The sequence below is a fragment of the Culex pipiens genome, chromosome 2 (genome assembly GCF_016801865.2).
Source record: "Culex pipiens pallens isolate TS chromosome 2, TS_CPP_V2, whole genome shotgun sequence".
NCBI lineage: Eukaryota > Metazoa > Arthropoda > Insecta > Diptera > Culicidae > Culex > Culex pipiens.
This window is the reverse complement of record NC_068938.1, coordinates 158130572-158149614: the sequence shown is the minus strand read 5'-3', so window position 1 is coordinate 158149614 and position 19043 is coordinate 158130572. Positions and strand designations below refer to the sequence as shown.

The window sequence follows — 19043 nt, the reverse complement described above, 5'->3', positions numbered from 1 at the left end:
AAGGACGTCAACATTTTTATTCGTTTAAAATTGTCTCTTCCACCAGAATTCCTTTCCTCAGATATACATTCCCCAAAATTGTTTATTGTTGTTGTTTTACCAAAAAATGGTAAATTTTCCTGAAAAATAATCAAATTCCAAGATTTTTTCCCTTAAAAAAATGATTTGAAGATATCAAATAAAAGAAAAAATGTTTACAAAAATTCTTTGATTCATAAACTTATAATAATTTGAATATTTTTAAATGATGATTTCAAGATTTGTAGATTGGATTGGAAGATTTGGAAACTTTAATGTACAAAAAAAAGATCATCTCTATGATATCTAAAATATTCTATTCCATGTCTTGAGATCATTTGAGTGCTAAAATGTTTAAATTTTAATCATTTGAAACCTTGACCAAACACACGGACGCGATTCTGACGTGGGTAAACAAACGTTTAACTGAAAAAACATATTGAGGTACTTTTTCCGAAATGCAAAAAAAAAATTATAAAACTCATTGCAAAATAATGTTTTTTCAGCACCTTAGTTAAGTTGGATTTTTGAAGATTTCTAGAGTTTTTTACACAGTGCTCCTTGAAGCTCTTTATGCAAACGCCTCTCCCAATCTGCCTGTTCCCAGCTCTGTAGAGCCCCCTAGGCAAAGCTGCCAGAAAGGTCCTCGGAAGCCCTCAGCTTTCGTCGGGTTGGTCCACTCGACGCCCCAGCATAAATAACCCAAATCGATAAACGTACAATATTGCTTATTATTTATTGACCCTCGGCGGCTGAATTATTCATGACTGTCAGTGTGTTCGCCTTTTGCGTGCATCTCGGCGATGGGTTTTTATGTGTTTATTTTACCCTATCACTCCCACCTGCTTCCCACCCACTTTCCAGAAAGGGATTCTTTGTGTCCGCGGGGATTTCCTACCCACGGCAAGGAAGCTTCTTAGGTAATCACTCTCACCTGGTGGAAGGTAATACCAATTGAGCGCACTAATTGTCCTAAAATCGCTAAACCGCAGACATGGCCACCGCAAGTACTCAGTCTATTGTCAGTCTCCCTGAACTGTCACACAGTTTTGCGATGAATAATTCAGTTTCAATTCATTAAATGGGGGAGCTGGGTTTTGCTGGAGGGAGTGAGACCAAAACGGACAATTGACAAGGGATAGGCAAGTCCTTCGCGAGTTAGCGACAAATCAGTTGAACTAGGCAGCACGGGCAGAATAAAGAAATAATTCAACGAATTACGGCTCGACATGCGGCCACGTAAGCATGATTAGATGGTGTTATTTTATTGAGTGTTTCGTGGAAAGTTGCTGGTTGGGCCGTTGCAACCACATTATTGAGTAAGTGATACGAATTTTTATAGTTTTTTTTTAAAGTAATACTTTGCGGTTCCAAACAACAAAAAAGTATGAAAAAGCAAGAGAACAGAATTTCAACAAAAAAAAAAGCAAAACAACAGAACAATAGAACTACAGAACAACAGAACAACAGAACTACAGAAGAATTGTTGTCTTCTTGTCTTCTTGTCTTCTTGTCTTCTTGTCTTCTTGTCTTCTTGTCTTCTTGTCTTCTTGTCTTCTTGTCTTCTTGTCTTCTTGTCTTCTTGTCTTCTTGTCTTCTTGTCTTCTTGTCTTCTTGTCTTCTTGTCTTCTTGTCTTCTTGTCTTCTTGTCTTCTTGTCTTCTTGTCTTCTTGTCTTCTTGTCTTCTTGTCTTCTTGTCTTCTTGTCTTTTTGTCTTCTTGTCTTCTTGTCTTCTTGTCTTCTTGTCTTCTTGTCTTCTTGTCTTCTTGTCTTCTTGTCTTCTTGTCTTCTTGTCTTCTTGTCTTCTTGTCTTCTTGTCTTCTTGTCTTCTTGTCTTCTTGTCTCTTGTCTTCTTGTCTTCTTGTCTTCTTGTCTTCTTGTCTTCTTGTCTTCTTGTCTTCTTGTCTTCTTGTCTTCTTGTCTTCTTGTCTTCTTGTCTTCTTGTCTTCTTGTCTTCTTGTCTTCTTGTCTTCTTGTCTTCTTGTCTTCTTGTCTTCTTGTCTTCTTGTCTTCTTGTCTTCTTGTCTTCTTGTCTTCTTGTCTTCTTGTCTTCTTGTCTTCTTGTCTTCTTGTCTTCTTGTCTTCTTGTCTTCTTGTCTTCTTGTCTTCTTGTCTTCTTGTCTTCTTGTCTTCTTGTCTTCTTGTCTTCTTGTCTTCTTGTCTTCTTGTCTTCTTGTCTTCTTGTCTTCTTGTCTTCTTGTCTTCTTGTCTTCTTGTCTTCTTGTCTTCTTGTCTTCTTGTCTTCTTGTCTTCTTGTCTTCTTGTCTTCTTGTCTTCTTGTCTTCTTGTCTTCTTGTCTTCTTGTCTTCTTGTCTTCTTGTCTTCTTGTCTTCTTGTCTTCTTGTCTTCTTGTCTTCTTGTCTTCTTGTCTTCTTGTCTTCTTGTCTTCTTGTCTTCTTGTCTTCTTGTCTTCTTGTCTTCTTGTCTTCTTGTCTTCTTGTCTTCTTGTCTTCTTGTCTTCTTGTCTTCTTGTCTTCTTGTCTTCTTGTCTTCTTGTCTTCTTGTCTTCTTGTCTTCTTGTCTTCTTGTCTTCTTGTCTTCTTGTCTTCTTGTCTTTTTGTCTTCTTGTCTTCTTGTCTTCTTGTCTTCTTGTCTTCTTGTCTTCTTGTCTTCTTGTCTTCTTGTCTTCTTGTCTTCTTGTCTTCTTGTCTTCTTGTCTTCTTGTCTTCTTGTCTTCTTGTCTTCTTGTCTTATTGTCTTCTTGTCTTCTTGTCTTCTTGTCTTCTTGTCTTCTTGTCTTCTTGTCTTCTTGTCTTCTTGTCTTCTTGTCTTCTTGTCTTCTTGTCTTCTTGTCTTCTTGTCTTCTTGTCTTCTTGTCTTCTTGTCTTCTTGTCTTCTTGTCTTCTTGTCTTCTTGTCTTCTTGTCTTCTTGTCTTCTTGTCTTCTTGTCTTCTTGTCTTCTTGTCTTCTTGTCTTTTTGTGTTTCCTGTATTCGGTTTCAAGTTTCTTTTTATTGTTTAATTGAAGTTTTTGATATCGTTCTGTATTGTTCAAAATTTAACTCCTCACTCCAAACTTCTTCCCAACTCACCTTCAAATGGGTTTCTGAATAATGTTGCAGCCACCTCTTTTCCTCCACTTTTCCTGAGGTTACTGAAACTGATGCGCTTCCAGAAGTTTATGCTCGAAAGACCCAAAAACCTCGAGAGAGAAAAACACAAACTATGGGAGAAAGTTCTTTTCACTTTGGCGTTTTGTTTCCCTGGTGGGTGATGTTTGAGGGATGCATTGCATCTCGAACTTTTCAAATATCCCTTCAGCGCTTTATTTGCACCGTCCTTCCAGGCGACCGCCATCCCTTTCGACTTCTTGATGATGATACTTTGGGTTTATTTTTCGATTTCAAGACCCTCGCTCAACGGAATAGAATTTGGCAATGGTTTACTGAAACCTTTTTAGAACACTTTTTAGAGGGTTGTCAGTCTAAAGTATTGTAGTATCATCAAAATTTTAAAGAAAATCTCACTGTTTTTCTGCTGAAAGCTATTTAGCACCTCTAGGAAAAACTCTAAGCCAAAAATGGGGATAAAAAAACTTCCCTTGATCTCCTCCCCGACATTCACATCCATCGGTTCACCGAGTCGGATTTATCCGTGGCATCAAACCCAACTTTTTCGGAAGCAAATGATGGAAGAATGCACGTGTTTCTTTGCAGTTTGGGGAATCCTTCCTTCTTCTGAAGCATCCCCGACGCCTTACCTCGTACCCCATCGACCTCCAAAAAAAGGAAGCAAAGGTCTTCGGAGGGAAGTTTCTTCCCGGAATGATTTCAACTCAAGGAAAGAAAAACCTGTATCGGAGGCTTCAAAACCACCCCGAAAAACCCCTCTTTGTGAAAAGTCGCAAAAAAAGCCAAGAAAGCAAACCAAGGGTGAATGAAATTCAATTTGTGTATGTGTCGATGATTGGCACAATGCGAACGGGCTGCTGCTTCAAAGTTTTGCATCAAAGTTGTGTTTCTTCATCTTTCGGTGTGAAGCTGAAGGTGGTTGGGTGTGGGTGGAAAGCAGTGAAGCGAACGGGAGATGTTTTTTTTTCCATGGGAAAAGGAAGAGTTTTCTATTTGTTGCAGGTTTGGCTTGGTTTGGTTTTGTGGATGCGGATGGGTGTTTTTCAATTTCACTTGTTTTGTGCTCGAATTGATGTGAATTGCTGTTGAAGGGGTGTTTCTTTGCGGCAAACTTTTGAGGAGTAAGAAAAGCTTAATTATGATTGCAGAGTCGATTTGCCCCCTAATGCCATTAATATAATGTTGAATTTAGATAATTGTTTATTGCTGAAACTATGTACGTAACGAAAAATATTTTTTTATAACAAAATTCTATTGCGGAATTAAGATAAACCATGTTGACTGATGTAATTCATGGGGAGTTGAACATAGTTTGTCAGATGAAGAAAAAATGTACATTTCAAGAGAATATCAAGAAAAATCGTTTTATTTCTGCATATTTACTCGATTGTATTGCAACCGAACTGATTCTTTCACACCACAAATTTTTATATAAAAGCACATGATCGTACCAACTTTTCAACAATCACAAGTTTCTAGCTCACAAACGTATCTTAACGGGACTTCACAATTTCCATCGTTCCATTGGGTAGATCTTAACCCTCCCCATCCCACTAACAAGCAGTGCTCAACTTCTCCGTAGTTGTCCGGTTGACCAGGAAGAAAGTTTGTATAGCTGATCGGCGTGTCATCAGTGATCCACACATAGCTTCCATTTTTTCCGAGATCCGTTCCGGCGATCCAATAGGTTGCTCTCTGATTGAAGTTGTTCGCAGCAAACGCCAACTTCAGTTTCGCATCATCCTCGGCACTCTTGACCGTGGCCAACTGGAGTCCGTGCGATCGGCACTGATGCCAGGCCTCTAAGAAGGTAACCAGTTTGTCGTTGTAGATGAAGTACCGCTTGATCTTAGGGGTTGATTTGTTGAGAACCGGATCTCCACAAGCAGCTTTGCTCTCTGCGCTGAACAACACCAGAGCTACTGCTACCACCAACAGAAAGGAAGCTGCTTTGAACGGCATTTTGAGGATTCTGAACGAAATGTGAATAGCTGAGTCTTTTATAGTAATCCAAATGTGCGACGAACTTGATATCTAGAAGAACAAAGTATAGCTTCAGGTCAAGATAGTCCAATTTTGGTTATGTAGGTGGGAGACAATAATATTATTTACACTATGATAAAAAAAATCTAACTCCACGTTCATATTAAACGCACTTTCTTATCAACCTTCCAAAAATAAACAACAGTAACAATACATTGTTGACAATTCCACCTCTAAACAATACTCAGAGCTGTTGTCTCGGGGTAATTATCCATCAGATGACGTTGTGCTTATTCGGTACGGTAACGCCACCAAGCAGCGACGAACGATCGGGGTATCTAAAGCGCAGTTTTTGACAACATTTGACATTCAACATTTGAAAAGTTTTAACTAAAGTAGAAATGAAATTAACTGATCTGGAATTGGAAAACATATGAAAAATAATATTGTCTGTCTCGGATACGGGTAATTCTCCGCCAACTCACACAGCAGTTGCCCCGACCCCTCTTCGATTCGCGTGAAACTTTGTCCTGAGGGGTAACTTTTTTCCCTGATCACGAATCCGAGGTGCGATTTTTGATATCTCGTTACGGAGGGGCGGTACGACCCCTTCAATTTATGAATATGCGAAAAAAGACATGTTTTGCCTTCCTCACTGAGGTAAGGCTATAATCCTGCTCTAAAATTGAACTTTTTATTTAAAGCTCGAAAACCCACCTTGATGTATACATATCGACTCAGAATCGAAAACTGAACAAATGTCTGTGTGTATGTGTGTGTGTGTGTATGTGACCAATAATGTCACTCAGTTTTCTCAGCACTGGCTGAACCGATTTTGACCAAACCAGTCGCATTCGACTTGGTTTAGGGTCCCATACGGTGCTATTGAATTGTTTGAAGTTTCGATAAGTAGTTCAAAAGTTATGTATAAAAATGTGTTTTCGCATATTTTCGGAAGTTGAATAAAAGGCAGTAAACTGAACCAAACAACATCATGCTATACATCGTTAGTTAGGTAATTGAAAGAACTTTCCAACGAGTCTAAAACATTGTAGATCTGGCAACCCTGTCTCGAGTTATAACCACTTAAGTGATATTTATGTACTTTTTTTGTAGCCGGATCTCACTTAAATGTATGTAAACAATGTCCGGATCCATCATCCGACCCATAGTTTGTAAGGTAATCGAAAGACCTTTCCAACGAGTCTAAAACATTGAAGATCTGGCAACCCTGTCTCAAGCTATGACCACTTATGATACCACTTATGAGCCCTTGAGTGGTATGTGTGTTTTTTGTATTCCTGAACTTAACGAAATTAGACGAAATTTGTGTGCAAACCCATCATATCACATATCACCTATTGTTGGAAAAGAGTGAGGAAGGCCCAACCACATAGGTGGATTAGGTTAGTTTTTCAATAATTTACAGCCTGAAGGGACCATCCATAAACCACGTGGACACCCAAGTAACAATTTCAGTTTTGTAATAGTCTCAAAGAGTTTCTGTAGAATTCTTAAGAAAATTCAAATGAAATGCTTTATGGTCCTACATGCTGAGTTAAATACCAGTTAAATCAACATTAAATCCAAAATGGACTATTTTAGGAGGTTATCAAGAGTATTTTTGAGGAGCATGTTAAAACTTACCAGTTTTAATGTGTGCTTTATAAATACATTATAGAGCTCTTCAAAACAAGATTAAAACTACTTAGCTTGGAAAAAGGTTTTCTTGAAGTCTGTAATTATTCTTGAATGCAATATCAGGGCATGAAGTATTTATTTATTTGTTTTGCAGTAAAACCAAAAGGTTGTATATCAGAGGGAATGACATACAAATTTACTTGATTAAAATAAATTATTCTTACACGCAAATACAATGACTGATGGCAGATGATAATAATTTGGCAATATTATTTATTGTAACTAAGAAATATTTGTTGAAGTTTATACTTATAATAAGCCACAACAGTTATGCCAAAAAAAATCATCGACCAATTTTCAAAGATAGCTCCAAAAATTAGTGTGACTTTTGCTTGTTGTTGCTTCTAAATTCAATATGGCTGCGTTTTTTTGTCCCTTGCTTCTTTCAGCAATATGGCGAAATTCGATCAGTATAAATGCTCTTGATTAAATATATTTCAAATCTATTCATTCTTGAGCAGTTCTGCTCCAAAACTAGCCAGAACATACCAGATTTATAAAAGACTTATAAGGGCTTTAATCAGAACCAAAACGTTTTATCATGGTTTTCTACAAGATTATATCGCACATGGCGGGACCGTAGCACATGCAACTTTTTCAGCTGCAAGTACTTCTAGAATGTTTTTGGGCTTTCCAATCCAAGCAACAAAGCAAGACATCACAATTTTATCTCGCAATATACACCTTCTACGATCAAATTTAGACAAAGCATCTAAGCAAACCTTGAACACAGAAAAACGTTTTTTTTTTTTTAGACAAGTCAATTTGAACTTAAGGGTCAAAAGTTACAGCCATTTTAAGGTAAAAAAGATACAAATTTAAAACTCAAATATCTCGAGAAAAAGCGTAATACCAATTTTTAACCCCTAGGTTGCATTCGATAGAGGAGATCTAGCACTATAAATCCCAGAGATATTTTTTTTAACTCGTGATAGCTTCATTTGAAGACGTCTAATTTTGAAGGGAAAAGTGTATGGGACTGCAGTGTCAATTATTGAGGTAAGATAAACCAAGGCGACACTGATTTTATTGATATAAATTCAAAAAAATTAACGCGAATTTTTTTGTTCTCTACGCGTACGGAGCTAACTTAACACTTGTAGCACCAACTGGGTCAAAACTTACGCGAAGCACCAAGGGGGTCAAAAAAGTTGGAAATGCAACTTCATCCGGTTGTATCTCAGTGAAAGCTCAACCGATTTGGATTATTCTTATTGCATTCGATCCGGAAGGATGTCAAGACACCTACAATAAGGTAGATCCAAAACAGATGCGTCTACCCTAAGTGACAATGAAAAAGGCATTTCCAACTTTTTTCCAAGGGTTCAAAGAGCCGGTGTATTTCATTTCCAACTTTTTTTTTACCCCGTTGGGGCTACAAGTGTTAATTTGTCTTAACTTGTTGAGTTTGTCAGATGAAGATAAAAGGGAAAATATTTAGTGCATGTAAATAACAATTGTTTTATTCTTTCATATTTGTTTGTTTGAATTGCATCAAAACCAACACATAAGCATAAAACATTCAGTAGAAGGCTCTGCCTAACTTTCCCTTCTTTTATAAACAATCACAAGTTTCTAGCTCACAAATGTATCTGAACTTTGCTTCACAATTTTTATCGTTCCATTGGGAAGAGCCTGTTACATCAAGTCTAGCCTCCAAGCAGTATTCAAGTCCTCCTTGGTTGTTCGGTTCATTCGGAAGAAAGTTTGTATAGATGACCGGCGTGTCATCGGTGATCCACACAAAGCTTCCGGGTTTCCCAATAGCCGTTCCGGCGATCCAGTATGATGCTTTCTGATTGTTATTCGCAGCAAACGTCAACTTCAGGTTCGCATCATCCTCGGCACTTTTGACCGTGGCCAGCTGAAGTCCGTACGATCGACACTGGTGCCAGGCCTCGAAGAAGGTAAGCAGTTTGTCGTTGTAGATGAAGTACCGCTTGATCTTAGGGGTTGATTTGTTGAGATTCGGTTCTTCACAGTCAGCTTTGCTAACTGCGCTGAACGACACCAGAACTACTGCTACCACCAAAAGAACGGATGCTGCTTTGAATGGCATTTTGAGGATACTGCATGAAATGTGAATATCATGGGTCTTTTATATGCATTCAAATGTGCGAGAAACTTGATATGGTCTGGACTAATTCGGATCACATAAATGAAAGACAATTAATTTATTAGCACTGTGAGACAAAAAATCTCACTTTTTAGTTACGCAATTATGTATCATTCCCGCTTGTACGAATTCCTTATCATTACTGCCTTCCAAAAAAAAACAACCATATATTGTTGCAGATTTTATCAGCGAAGTATCGTTTTGCAAGAAATTCTCTCCGAAATCAGCTGACTTTATGAAAAGTTAATTTCATTTTTTTATTTGGCTGCACAGCAAAAAATTGTGTTAATTTTGAAGATGTTATTTTAGAAGGTTGAATATTACCTCTTTTATGATGTAATTTTACCTCAATTTAGACTGAAAAAGCGGCATAGTGGTTTATCCCTTCCCAGATGTAATATTATTATATATTTTTTTTTCTGTGTGAACCTGTCTGGAACTTTCTTATAACCATAGAAAGCGAACTCCCGCATAAACGAGAACCTTAAAAAAACTTTTTGTTAAATGGTTTACTCACCATTTCAGAGATCGTAACCACTATTTGAAAAATGGTAGGAAAACCTTTAAAATACCATATCGGAAATGGTACCCTACCATTTTTCATAAAGTTCAACCATCTGAGATGAGGGTGGTTAGCAATCCCGGATGAACGAGGATGATTTAGTGACCATATAGAAACATTAAATTACCTTTTAGGAAATGGTGACGATTTGTCAAATTGTTGGTTCAAAAATATGGAGTTATGTTTTCACAAATAGTCAGTATTTGAAAAATTGTTAATTTAAATTTTAAATGCTGCAAGAATTTGATCATATTCCTGATTATGAATTAAATATTTGACAGATCTTATGATTTTAGAGAACAACATGTAAAATTTTAGTGTTACACCTCGTTTAACACGTTGTTTGTGTACATAGGACCTTTTCAGATAAACTATATTGATGCATAAATATTTTTTTGATTTTAATCAAAATTCTTTTTAAAGAAGCTGTTTGTACAAAATTAGAAATTGATATATTATACCATGTTTTTTTTATTTAATCTACATGAAGTATAAACATGATTTTAGTTGAAAAACGTAACTTAATCCACCTTTAGGTGGTTGGTGCCTTCCTCTCATTTATAGAGTGATTACAATCTCCTAAAGTGTCCACATGGTTTATGGATCTCCAGACTCCAGACTTTTTATCAAGATTATACAGACACCGCCTTTCAGGAAAATGGCATCCCTCTACAAGGCTTTTTTCGTGGCGATCAGAAAATTTGAGGTTATGTAAATTCAGACCATTTTTTAAACTGCTTGTAGTTTTAGATAGGTAAGTCAGATCTTGAAAATTCTTGATCCACAAGAAAGGTCTTCTCATATGCTTTCTAAAAATATATAACATGTGAGGGTTTCATGAAAAAACCACCCTTTTTACCATAATTTTAATTTAATATGAAACAGTTTTTTAAACATAACTTTTTAAATACATGATCAAACTGCATGAATTTAAATAGCAACTTAGGGGACGTTAAGACGGATCGATTAAAACCATTCCGGCCAAAATCGGTTGAGCCTGTGACAAGATATTCCAGTGACATTGATTTGGTACACATGTCTACATACAGCCAAACACACAGACATTTGCTCAGCTGGTGATTCTGAGTCGATATGTACAAATGATGGTAGATCTAGGAGGTCTAACTAAAAAGTTCGTTTTTCGAGTGATTTTATAGCCTTTCCTCAGTAAAGTGAGGAAGGCAAAAACATAGTTTCATAGCATCCTACTCTGGCCAAAATTTGTTGGTGACATCAACATTCAACTACACGGCCTTATTTTTTAGTTTAATTATTTTTAACAAAACCAATTCTCAACAATTGGGTCCTAAAATTAAGCTTAAATTTGTGATATTATTGTTCACAACGATAAAGCTTATTTTTCTGAGTACAATGACCTTTTGAACGACCTCAAAGGATTTAAAATGGATTTTTAATTCAATTTTTAAAAATTAACTTCACGGCCCTTCTTGACAGAAAAGGTCCTACTTGACAGCTCGTTCCAAGGGGACCAATATTTTTTTTTGCATTAAAATGAAAAAAAAGTGATCAGAAATGGTTTTTAATCGTGTTTTTTACCGTTGTACATAAAAATGGACATAGGGCTTTAGTACCCAATTTGCTTGGGCTGCATTTTCAAAAAAAAGTTTCATGCGTTTCAATGTCGTTGGTTGCATCCAAGTTTTAATGCATTCCACTTGTATCCAACATTGCATAATATAGATCGACTTAATTAATCAATCGACATGATCGACATAAATGGCCGAACCCCCCTTTGAACATCTGTCAAAACCGTCAAAACAAAAAGTTGTCGCTGCTACAAATGGAGGTGCAAAATAATTGTGGTGGCCGATTCCGGACCCTGTTTCGCGCGTGCAATCTGCTGTTTATTGAGATTTTCCGGTTCGGGACGAATGTTTTGGATGAGCTGGTTCAGTCGGAACTGCCGCGGGCGGACCGGGTGCCGGCGCTGAAGGACAACGAAAGATGAGGTGCTGTACAATCTGTTTCAACTGCCGTTGGAGAAGCTCCGCCGGTTTTGCGAGGAATCGTTTGTTGAGTAAGTTGGAACATGTTTCGTTTAATTATTTTGAGATCATCACACATCTTTCGTTTTCAGCGTAATCCGGTGCGAATCTTGCAGATTATGGAGCACCATTGCGCCGATCGCTGGCGGCGTGATGCTGCTGTACGAAGAGTTTGCATCGCTTCGATCTACCTGGTGTTGATCAAGGAACTGGTCGAGCGGCTCAACGTGGACACGACCGACAGCCAAACGGCAAAGCACATGAGCCAGTTGCTGGAGCTGGGAATGCTCGATGCGAAGCTTATCATTCCACATTTGTCCACGATGAGTGACGAACTGAGGAACCTGGAATCTTACGTGGTGCACAACTGTGTCCTGCAGATCATGGGCAAAGCCATCGTGACTGAGCTTACCTAGGAGGAACTGGCCGATGAGCTGAAGGAAACGCGCGATGACTTCCTGCATGATTTGTTCAACCACACGATGGACGTTTCGGCCCATGTCCGCTCGAAGGTGCTTCAGATTAGGCACTACATTCAGGGCCAGAACGCGGTTCCACTTAGCTGGCAGCACCAGGTGCTAGAAGGTACCGTCGAACGGCTCGAGGACAAGTCACTGCTGGTGCGCAAGAACTCGATCGCGTTGATCAAAACCTCCCTCGAGCATAATCCGTTCTCCGCTAAGCTCTCCCTGGCGGAACTTTGCAGGCAGTATGGGACGGAAGACTGCCAGCCGCAGGAAATTCGCAACAAGATGGTATAGCAGGACGCGGCGCTCAAGAAAACCGAACAGCAGTGCGTGTTCTACATGATGTTCTTGAAAGTGTACTACGTCAAGACCCGGCACGGCCCGAAGCTGAACGAGAAGTTCCAGAAGAAGGAAACGAGGTCAATTTCCTGGAGGATTCGATCCGTTTCGCAGAAATCATTTCGGACGCGGTGCCTATGCTGCAAGACATGGTGATGTCCAAGTCCCAAACGGCTGTGTACGAAGCGCCTCAGCTTACCTGTTTGGGATCAAGGGAATCGAAAGTGGAGTACAGCATAATGAGCAGTTCCGATGCCGGGCGGACGAACTGTACGACGCGCTGACGCGACAGGACATGGTGCAGCATTTACGCAGGGTCATGTTAAGAGAGAGAGAGTGAGTAATTTTTTTTATAACGTTCCGTTTTTGATAAACTCACAGCTTGAAATTGAAAAAGATCATTAAAGTAGCTAAATTTATTTGAAAACGATGTTTTTCAACTTTTCAAAATGGTATTAAATTAAAAATACGGAATTTAGCATTTTGTTATGTATTTTACAGCAAAAACTTGTGTGTTGTGAAAGGCTAGTCCACAAAGCGCGCGCTCTCTCTCTTGTATTTATATTTCTGTTTTCTCCCGTCGCGCGCGGCGACAAACAAAAGAAGTCTGCGCTGGAAATTGACAAGTCAAAACTCCTCTTGTTTTGGTGCGTTTCGTCGTGGTCGTCGCGGTTCGCGATTGTTTATTAGCATCTTCACTATTTTCGCGTTCGTGTGTTGTGTTTTCAAAAGTGAGTGTAAAAAGAACTGCCTTCCATCCTCACAGCAAGTATTGGCTGCGTTTGTTTACATCCGTGAGCAGCTAGAAAAAAAAGTTCCATCCTTCCGTCCAGCGGGATCGAAGCCGCCGAGGAGGAAAAACAACACAAAGGAGACAATTGAGTGGTTTTCCGGATCGTTTGTTTTCAGAAGTGTCTGCTTCTAGGGTGCTACGTGAAACTCCAGCAGGTTTGTTTACTTTCAAGAACTGACCTTTGAATCAACCAAAACAAATCAACCGGAAAATCACGCAAACTTTTAATAAATTTTAATGCAAACAAACATGTTTTTTTCAGATTTCGACGAAAAGTACCTTTCCAGATTTGCGATTCCGACCCCAGCTGCCCCTTTTCATATGTTGCTCCTGATTTGTAAAATTTACCTCTCGGAATCGATACTTGTGATTTCTTTTTCTATTTCACAGGACTGAAATCCGGATATCAATCTAGGTTTCTATGTAGGAGAAGAATCCTAATTCTCCCTACAAAGGTAAAGTTTGGGACGGATTTTTTTTTCTATAGCAAAATTCAAATCTTTTCGAGCGGCCAAGCCGCAGTTGATATTCTGTTGACGGAGCTGGCAATAAAACCAATGCTGCCCGATAGTCTTCGGCCTAAGTGGAAACATTACAAAGAATGTACTGGTATGTATGTCGAGAAGTTTTATTTTTTATTCCTACAGTGGACTCTCTCGTTGTCGATTTTGAAGGGACCGTCGAGAGCGGGAGTTATCAAATTATAGAACGAAAAATCAAAGCAAGCTTCTTGAAGGGACTGAAAAATTTATTGACAGCAGGAGCAATATTGATATCGAGAAGATCGATAGCCAGAGAGTCGACTGTATTTGCTTTTTTATGTTAAGCTCGTTCTTTGTCCATCGGATGAATCAGAAGTACTCTGTTTGATTTGCGCTTTCAAATTATGTTCTCAAAATTCTCCCATTTCAAATGTGAAACTCGATTTATTTACAGATTTTGTATCGAGGATGTAATTTATTCAACGTAGAGTGGAATATCACCAAGGGACTTGAATATTATATTGTAAATAAATACATTGTGGTTTATTTTGTTTTGTTTTTTCAAGGTTTGTACCTGAAGCCTGCTTTGAACTGAACTTGAATTTCGTCAAGTGCGACAAGATCATCAGGGTACGACACGCTCTCATCAACCAGCGGTCCCACAAACTACAGATAACCGGCGTGATACAGCTGCGCCGTTTCCTTTCTCAAGCAATTTCAAGTCAAGCAGAGTACCTGATCGACGACGTCCACAGGATGGCGAAGATGGAGCTGGCATCGCAAATGCTACCGTTGTGCTGGATGGGGCGTACGACTTTGATCAACCTCCTGCTGTAGCGAAAGTTTCCTTGAGATTTATTGAGTTTAGAATTAGAAATGCCTTATTTTTTTAACAAGCCAAACCTGAATTTAGACACACGCAATACCTCTTCTTCCCTGAATTAAACACCTGTTAAAAGGAACTCCCTTTTTTAGCTTAGGATTATTCGATCATTGTACTACTAAAATGACAAAATAAATTTAAAAAAAACTGTACTGTTTTTTTGCTAAAAAAAAACCCGAAAACCCTTGAAAAATTGATGTTAATTCGAGTTGTTACAACTATTTCCCAAAATGTAACGCGCCATGAAAAATCACTCAAATAACTATTTAAAACCATAAAAATAATATTTGAGAAATAGTGAAATCCCTAAAATTTATACGCAAAAATGAACTTTCAAAAAACATTTGACATAGTGTCGCTAGAGGAAAAAATCAAATAGTGAATATTGCTAACAACATATATGGGGAATAGTTCACTATTTGAGAGACGGTGAGGAATTAAAAAAATGATTTACCAAATAGTGGGTATACAATTTGGTAAAATGTTGATTGAATATTTAACAAATGATTTTCAAACGGTTTTTTTCTATGCGGGATTCCCGGATGAACGAGGATGATTTAGTGACCATATAGAAACATTAAATTACCTTTTAGGAAATGGTGACGATTTGTCAAATTGTTGGTTCAAAAATATGGAGTTATGTTTTCACAAATAGTCAGTATTTGAAAAATTGTTAATTTAAATTTTAAATGCTGCAAGAATTTGATCATATTCCTGATTATGAATTAAATATTTGACAGATCTTATGATTTTAGAGAACAACATGTAAAATTTTAGTGTTACACCTCGTTTAACACGTTGTTTGTGTACATAGGACCTTTTCAGATAAACTATATTGATGCATAAATATTTTTTTGATTTTAATCAAAATTCTTTTTAAAGAAGCTGTTTGTACAAAATTAGAAATTGATATATTATACCATGTTTTTTTTATTTAATCTACATGAAGTATAAACATGATTTTAGTTGAAAAACGTAACTTAATCCACCTTTAGGTGGTTGGTGCCTTCCTCTCATTTATAGAGTGATTACAATCTCCTAAAGTGTCCACATGGTTTATGGATCTCCAGACTCCAGACTTTTTATCAAGATTATACAGACACCGCCTTTCAGGAAAATGGCATCCCTCTACAAGGCTTTTTTCGTGGCGATCAGAAAATTTGAGGTTATGTAAATTCAGACCATTTTTTAAACTGCTTGTAGTTTTAGATAGGTAAGTCAGATCTTGAAAATTCTTGATCCACAAGAAAGGTCTTCTCATATGCTTTCTAAAAATATATAACATGTGAGGGTTTCATGAAAAAACCACCCTTTTTACCATAATTTTAATTTAATATGAAACAGTTTTTTAAACATAACTTTTTAAATACATGATCAAACTGCATGAATTTAAATAGCAACTTAGGGGACGTTAAGACGGATCGATTAAAACCATTCCGGCCAAAATCGGTTGAGCCTGTGACAAGATATTCCAGTGACATTGATTTGGTACACATGTCTACATACAGCCAAACACACAGACATTTGCTCAGCTGGTGATTCTGAGTCGATATGTACAAATGATGGTAGATCTAGGAGGTCTAACTAAAAAGTTCGTTTTTCGAGTGATTTTATAGCCTTTCCTCAGTAAAGTGAGGAAGGCAAAAACATAGTTTCATAGCATCCTACTCTGGCCAAAATTTGTTGGTGACATCAACATTCAACTACACGGCCTTATTTTTTAGTTTAATTATTTTTAACAAAACCAATTCTCAACAATTGGGTCCTAAAATTAAGCTTAAATTTGTGATATTATTGTTCACAACGATAAAGCTTATTTTTCTGAGTACAATGACCTTTTGAACGACCTCAAAGGATTTAAAATGGATTTTTAATTCAATTTTTAAAAATTAACTTCACGGCCCTTCTTGACAGAAAAGGTCCTACTTGACAGCTCGTTCCAAGGGGACCAATATTTTTTTTTGCATTAAAATGAAAAAAAAGTGATCAGAAATGGTTTTTAATCGTGTTTTTTACCGTTGTACATAAAAATGGACATAGGGCTTTAGTACCCAATTTGCTTGGGCTGCATTTTCAAAAAAAAGTTTCATGCGTTTCAATGTCGTTGGTTGCATCCAAGTTTTAATGCATTCCACTTGTATCCAACATTGCATAATATAGATCGACTTAATTAATCAATCGACATGATCGACATAAATGGCCGAACCCCCCTTTGAACATCTGTCAAAACCGTCAAAACAAAAAGTTGTCGCTGCTACAAATGGAGGTGCAAAATAATTGTGGTGGCCGATTCCGGACCCTGTTTCGCGCGTGCAATCTGCTGTTTATTGAGATTTTCCGGTTCGGGACGAATGTTTTGGATGAGCTGGTTCAGTCGGAACTGCCGCGGGCGGACCGGGTGCCGGCGCTGAAGGACAACGAAAGATGAGGTGCTGTACAATCTGTTTCAACTGCCGTTGGAGAAGCTCCGCCGGTTTTGCGAGGAATCGTTTGTTGAGTAAGTTGGAACATGTTTCGTTTAATTATTTTGAGATCATCACACATCTTTCGTTTTCAGCGTAATCCGGTGCGAATCTTGCAGATTATGGAGCACCATTGCGCCGATCGCTGGCGGCGTGATGCTGCTGTACGAAGAGTTTGCATCGCTTCGATCTACCTGGTGTTGATCAAGGAACTGGTCGAGCGGCTCAACGTGGACACGACCGACAGCCAAACGGCAAAGCACATGAGCCAGTTGCTGGAGCTGGGAATGCTCGATGCGAAGCTTATCATTCCACATTTGTCCACGATGAGTGACGAACTGAGGAACCTGGAATCTTACGTGGTGCACAACTGTGTCCTGCAGATCATGGGCAAAGCCATCGTGACTGAGCTTACCTAGGAGGAACTGGCCGATGAGCTGAAGGAAACGCGCGATGACTTCCTGCATGATTTGTTCAACCACACGATGGACGTTTCGGCCCATGTCCGCTCGAAGGTGCTTCAGATTAGGCACTACATTCAGGGCCAGAACGCGGTTCCACTTAGCTGGCAGCACCAGGTGCTAGAAGGTACCGTCGAACGGCTCGAGGACAAGTCACTGCTGGTGCGCAAGAACTCGATCGCGTTGATCAAAACCTCCCTCGAGCATAATCCGTTCTCCGCTAAGCTCTCCCTGGCGGAACTTTGCAGGCAGTATGGGACGGAAGACTGCCAGCCGCAGGAAATTCGCAACAAGATGGTATAGCAGGACGCGGCGCTCAAGAAAACCGAACAGCAGTGCGTGTTCTACATGATGTTCTTGAAAGTGTACTACGTCAAGACCCGGCACGGCCCGAAGCTGAACGAGAAGTTCCAGAAGAAGGAAACGAGGTCAATTTCCTGGAGGATTCGATCCGTTTCGCAGAAATCATTTCGGACGCGGTGCCTATGCTGCAAGACATGGTGATGTCCAAGTCCCAAACGGCTGTGTACGAAGCGCCTCAGCTTACCTGTTTGGGATCAAGGGAATCGAAAGTGGAGTACAGCATAATGAGCAGTTCCGATGCCGGGCGGACGAACTGTACGACGCGCTGACGCGACAGGACATGGTGCAGCATTTACGCAGGGTCATGTTAAGAGAGAGAGAGTGAGTAATTTTTTTTATAACGTTCCGTTTTTGATAAACTCACAGCTTGAAATTGAAAAAGATCATTAAAGTAGCTAAATTTATTTGAAAACGATGTTTTTCAACTTTTCAAAATGGTATTAAATTAAAAATACGGAATTTAGCATTTTGTTATGTATTTTACAGCAAAAACTTGTGTGTTGTGAAAGGCTAGTCCACAAAGCGCGCGCTCTCTCTCTTGTATTTATATTTCTGTTTTCTCCCGTCGCGCGCGGCGACAAACAAAAGAAGTCTGCGCTGGAAATTGACAAGTCAAAACTCCTCTTGTTTTGGTGCGTTTCGTCGTGGTCGTCGCGGTTCGCGATTGTTTATTAGCATCTTCACTATTTTCGCGTTCGTGTGTTGTGTTTTCAAAAGTGAGTGTAAAAAGAACTGCCTTCCATCCTCACAGCAAGTATTGGCTGCGTTTGTTTACATCCGTGAGCAGCTAGAAAAAAAAGTTCCATCCTTCCGTCCAGCGGGATCGAAGCCGCCGAGGAGGAAAAACAACACAAAGGAGACAATTGAGTGGTTTTCCGGATCGTTTGTTTTCAGAAGTGTCTGCTTCTAGGGTGCTACGTGAAACTCCAGCAGGTTTGTTTACTTTCAAGAACTGACCTTTGAATCAACCAAAACAAATCAACCGGAAAATCACGCAAACTTTTAATAAATTTTAATGCAAACAAACATGTTTTTTTCAGATTTCGACGAAAAGTACCTTTCCAGATTTGCGATTCCGACCCCAGCTGCCCCTTTTCATATGTTGCTCCTGATTTGTAAAATTTACCTCTCGGAATCGATACTTGTGATTTCTTTTTCTATTTCACAGGACTGAAATCCGGATATCAATCTAGGTTTCTATGTAGGAGAAGAATCCTAATTCTCCCTACAAAGGTAAAGTTTGGGACGGATTTTTTTTTCTATAGCAAAATTCAAATCTTTTCGAGCGGCCAAGCCGCAGTTGATATTCTGTTGACGGAGCTGGCAATAAAACCAAT

General features: G+C 38.8%; 4 protein-coding genes across 8 annotated transcripts in view; 3 read left to right on the top strand and 1 right to left on the bottom strand.

Annotated features, from left to right (window-relative positions):
- The window catches only part of LOC120424751 (uncharacterized), a 422527-nt gene that overhangs the window by 212985 nt on the left and 190499 nt on the right, over positions 1-19043 (top strand). The gene's annotated exons all lie outside the window — the stretch shown is intronic.
- Positions 4426-5075, bottom strand: LOC120414238 (perlucin-like). Its single transcript, XM_039575349.2, has one exon. It carries the CDS (start codon positions 5048-5050, stop codon positions 4547-4549), a length of 504 nt encoding a protein of 167 aa, XP_039431283.1. The 5' UTR covers positions 5051-5075; the 3' UTR covers positions 4426-4546.
- On the top strand, positions 11792-12341 carry LOC120414253 (condensin complex subunit 1-like). Its single transcript, XM_052708262.1, has one exon. The coding sequence runs from the start codon at positions 11939-11941 to the stop codon at positions 12215-12217; it is 279 nt and encodes a 92-aa protein (XP_052564222.1). The 5' UTR covers positions 11792-11938; the 3' UTR covers positions 12218-12341.
- On the top strand, positions 17221-17770 carry LOC120414252 (condensin complex subunit 1-like). The gene has a single exon (XM_052708261.1). It carries the CDS (start codon positions 17368-17370, stop codon positions 17644-17646), a length of 279 nt encoding a protein of 92 aa, XP_052564221.1. The 5' UTR covers positions 17221-17367; the 3' UTR covers positions 17647-17770.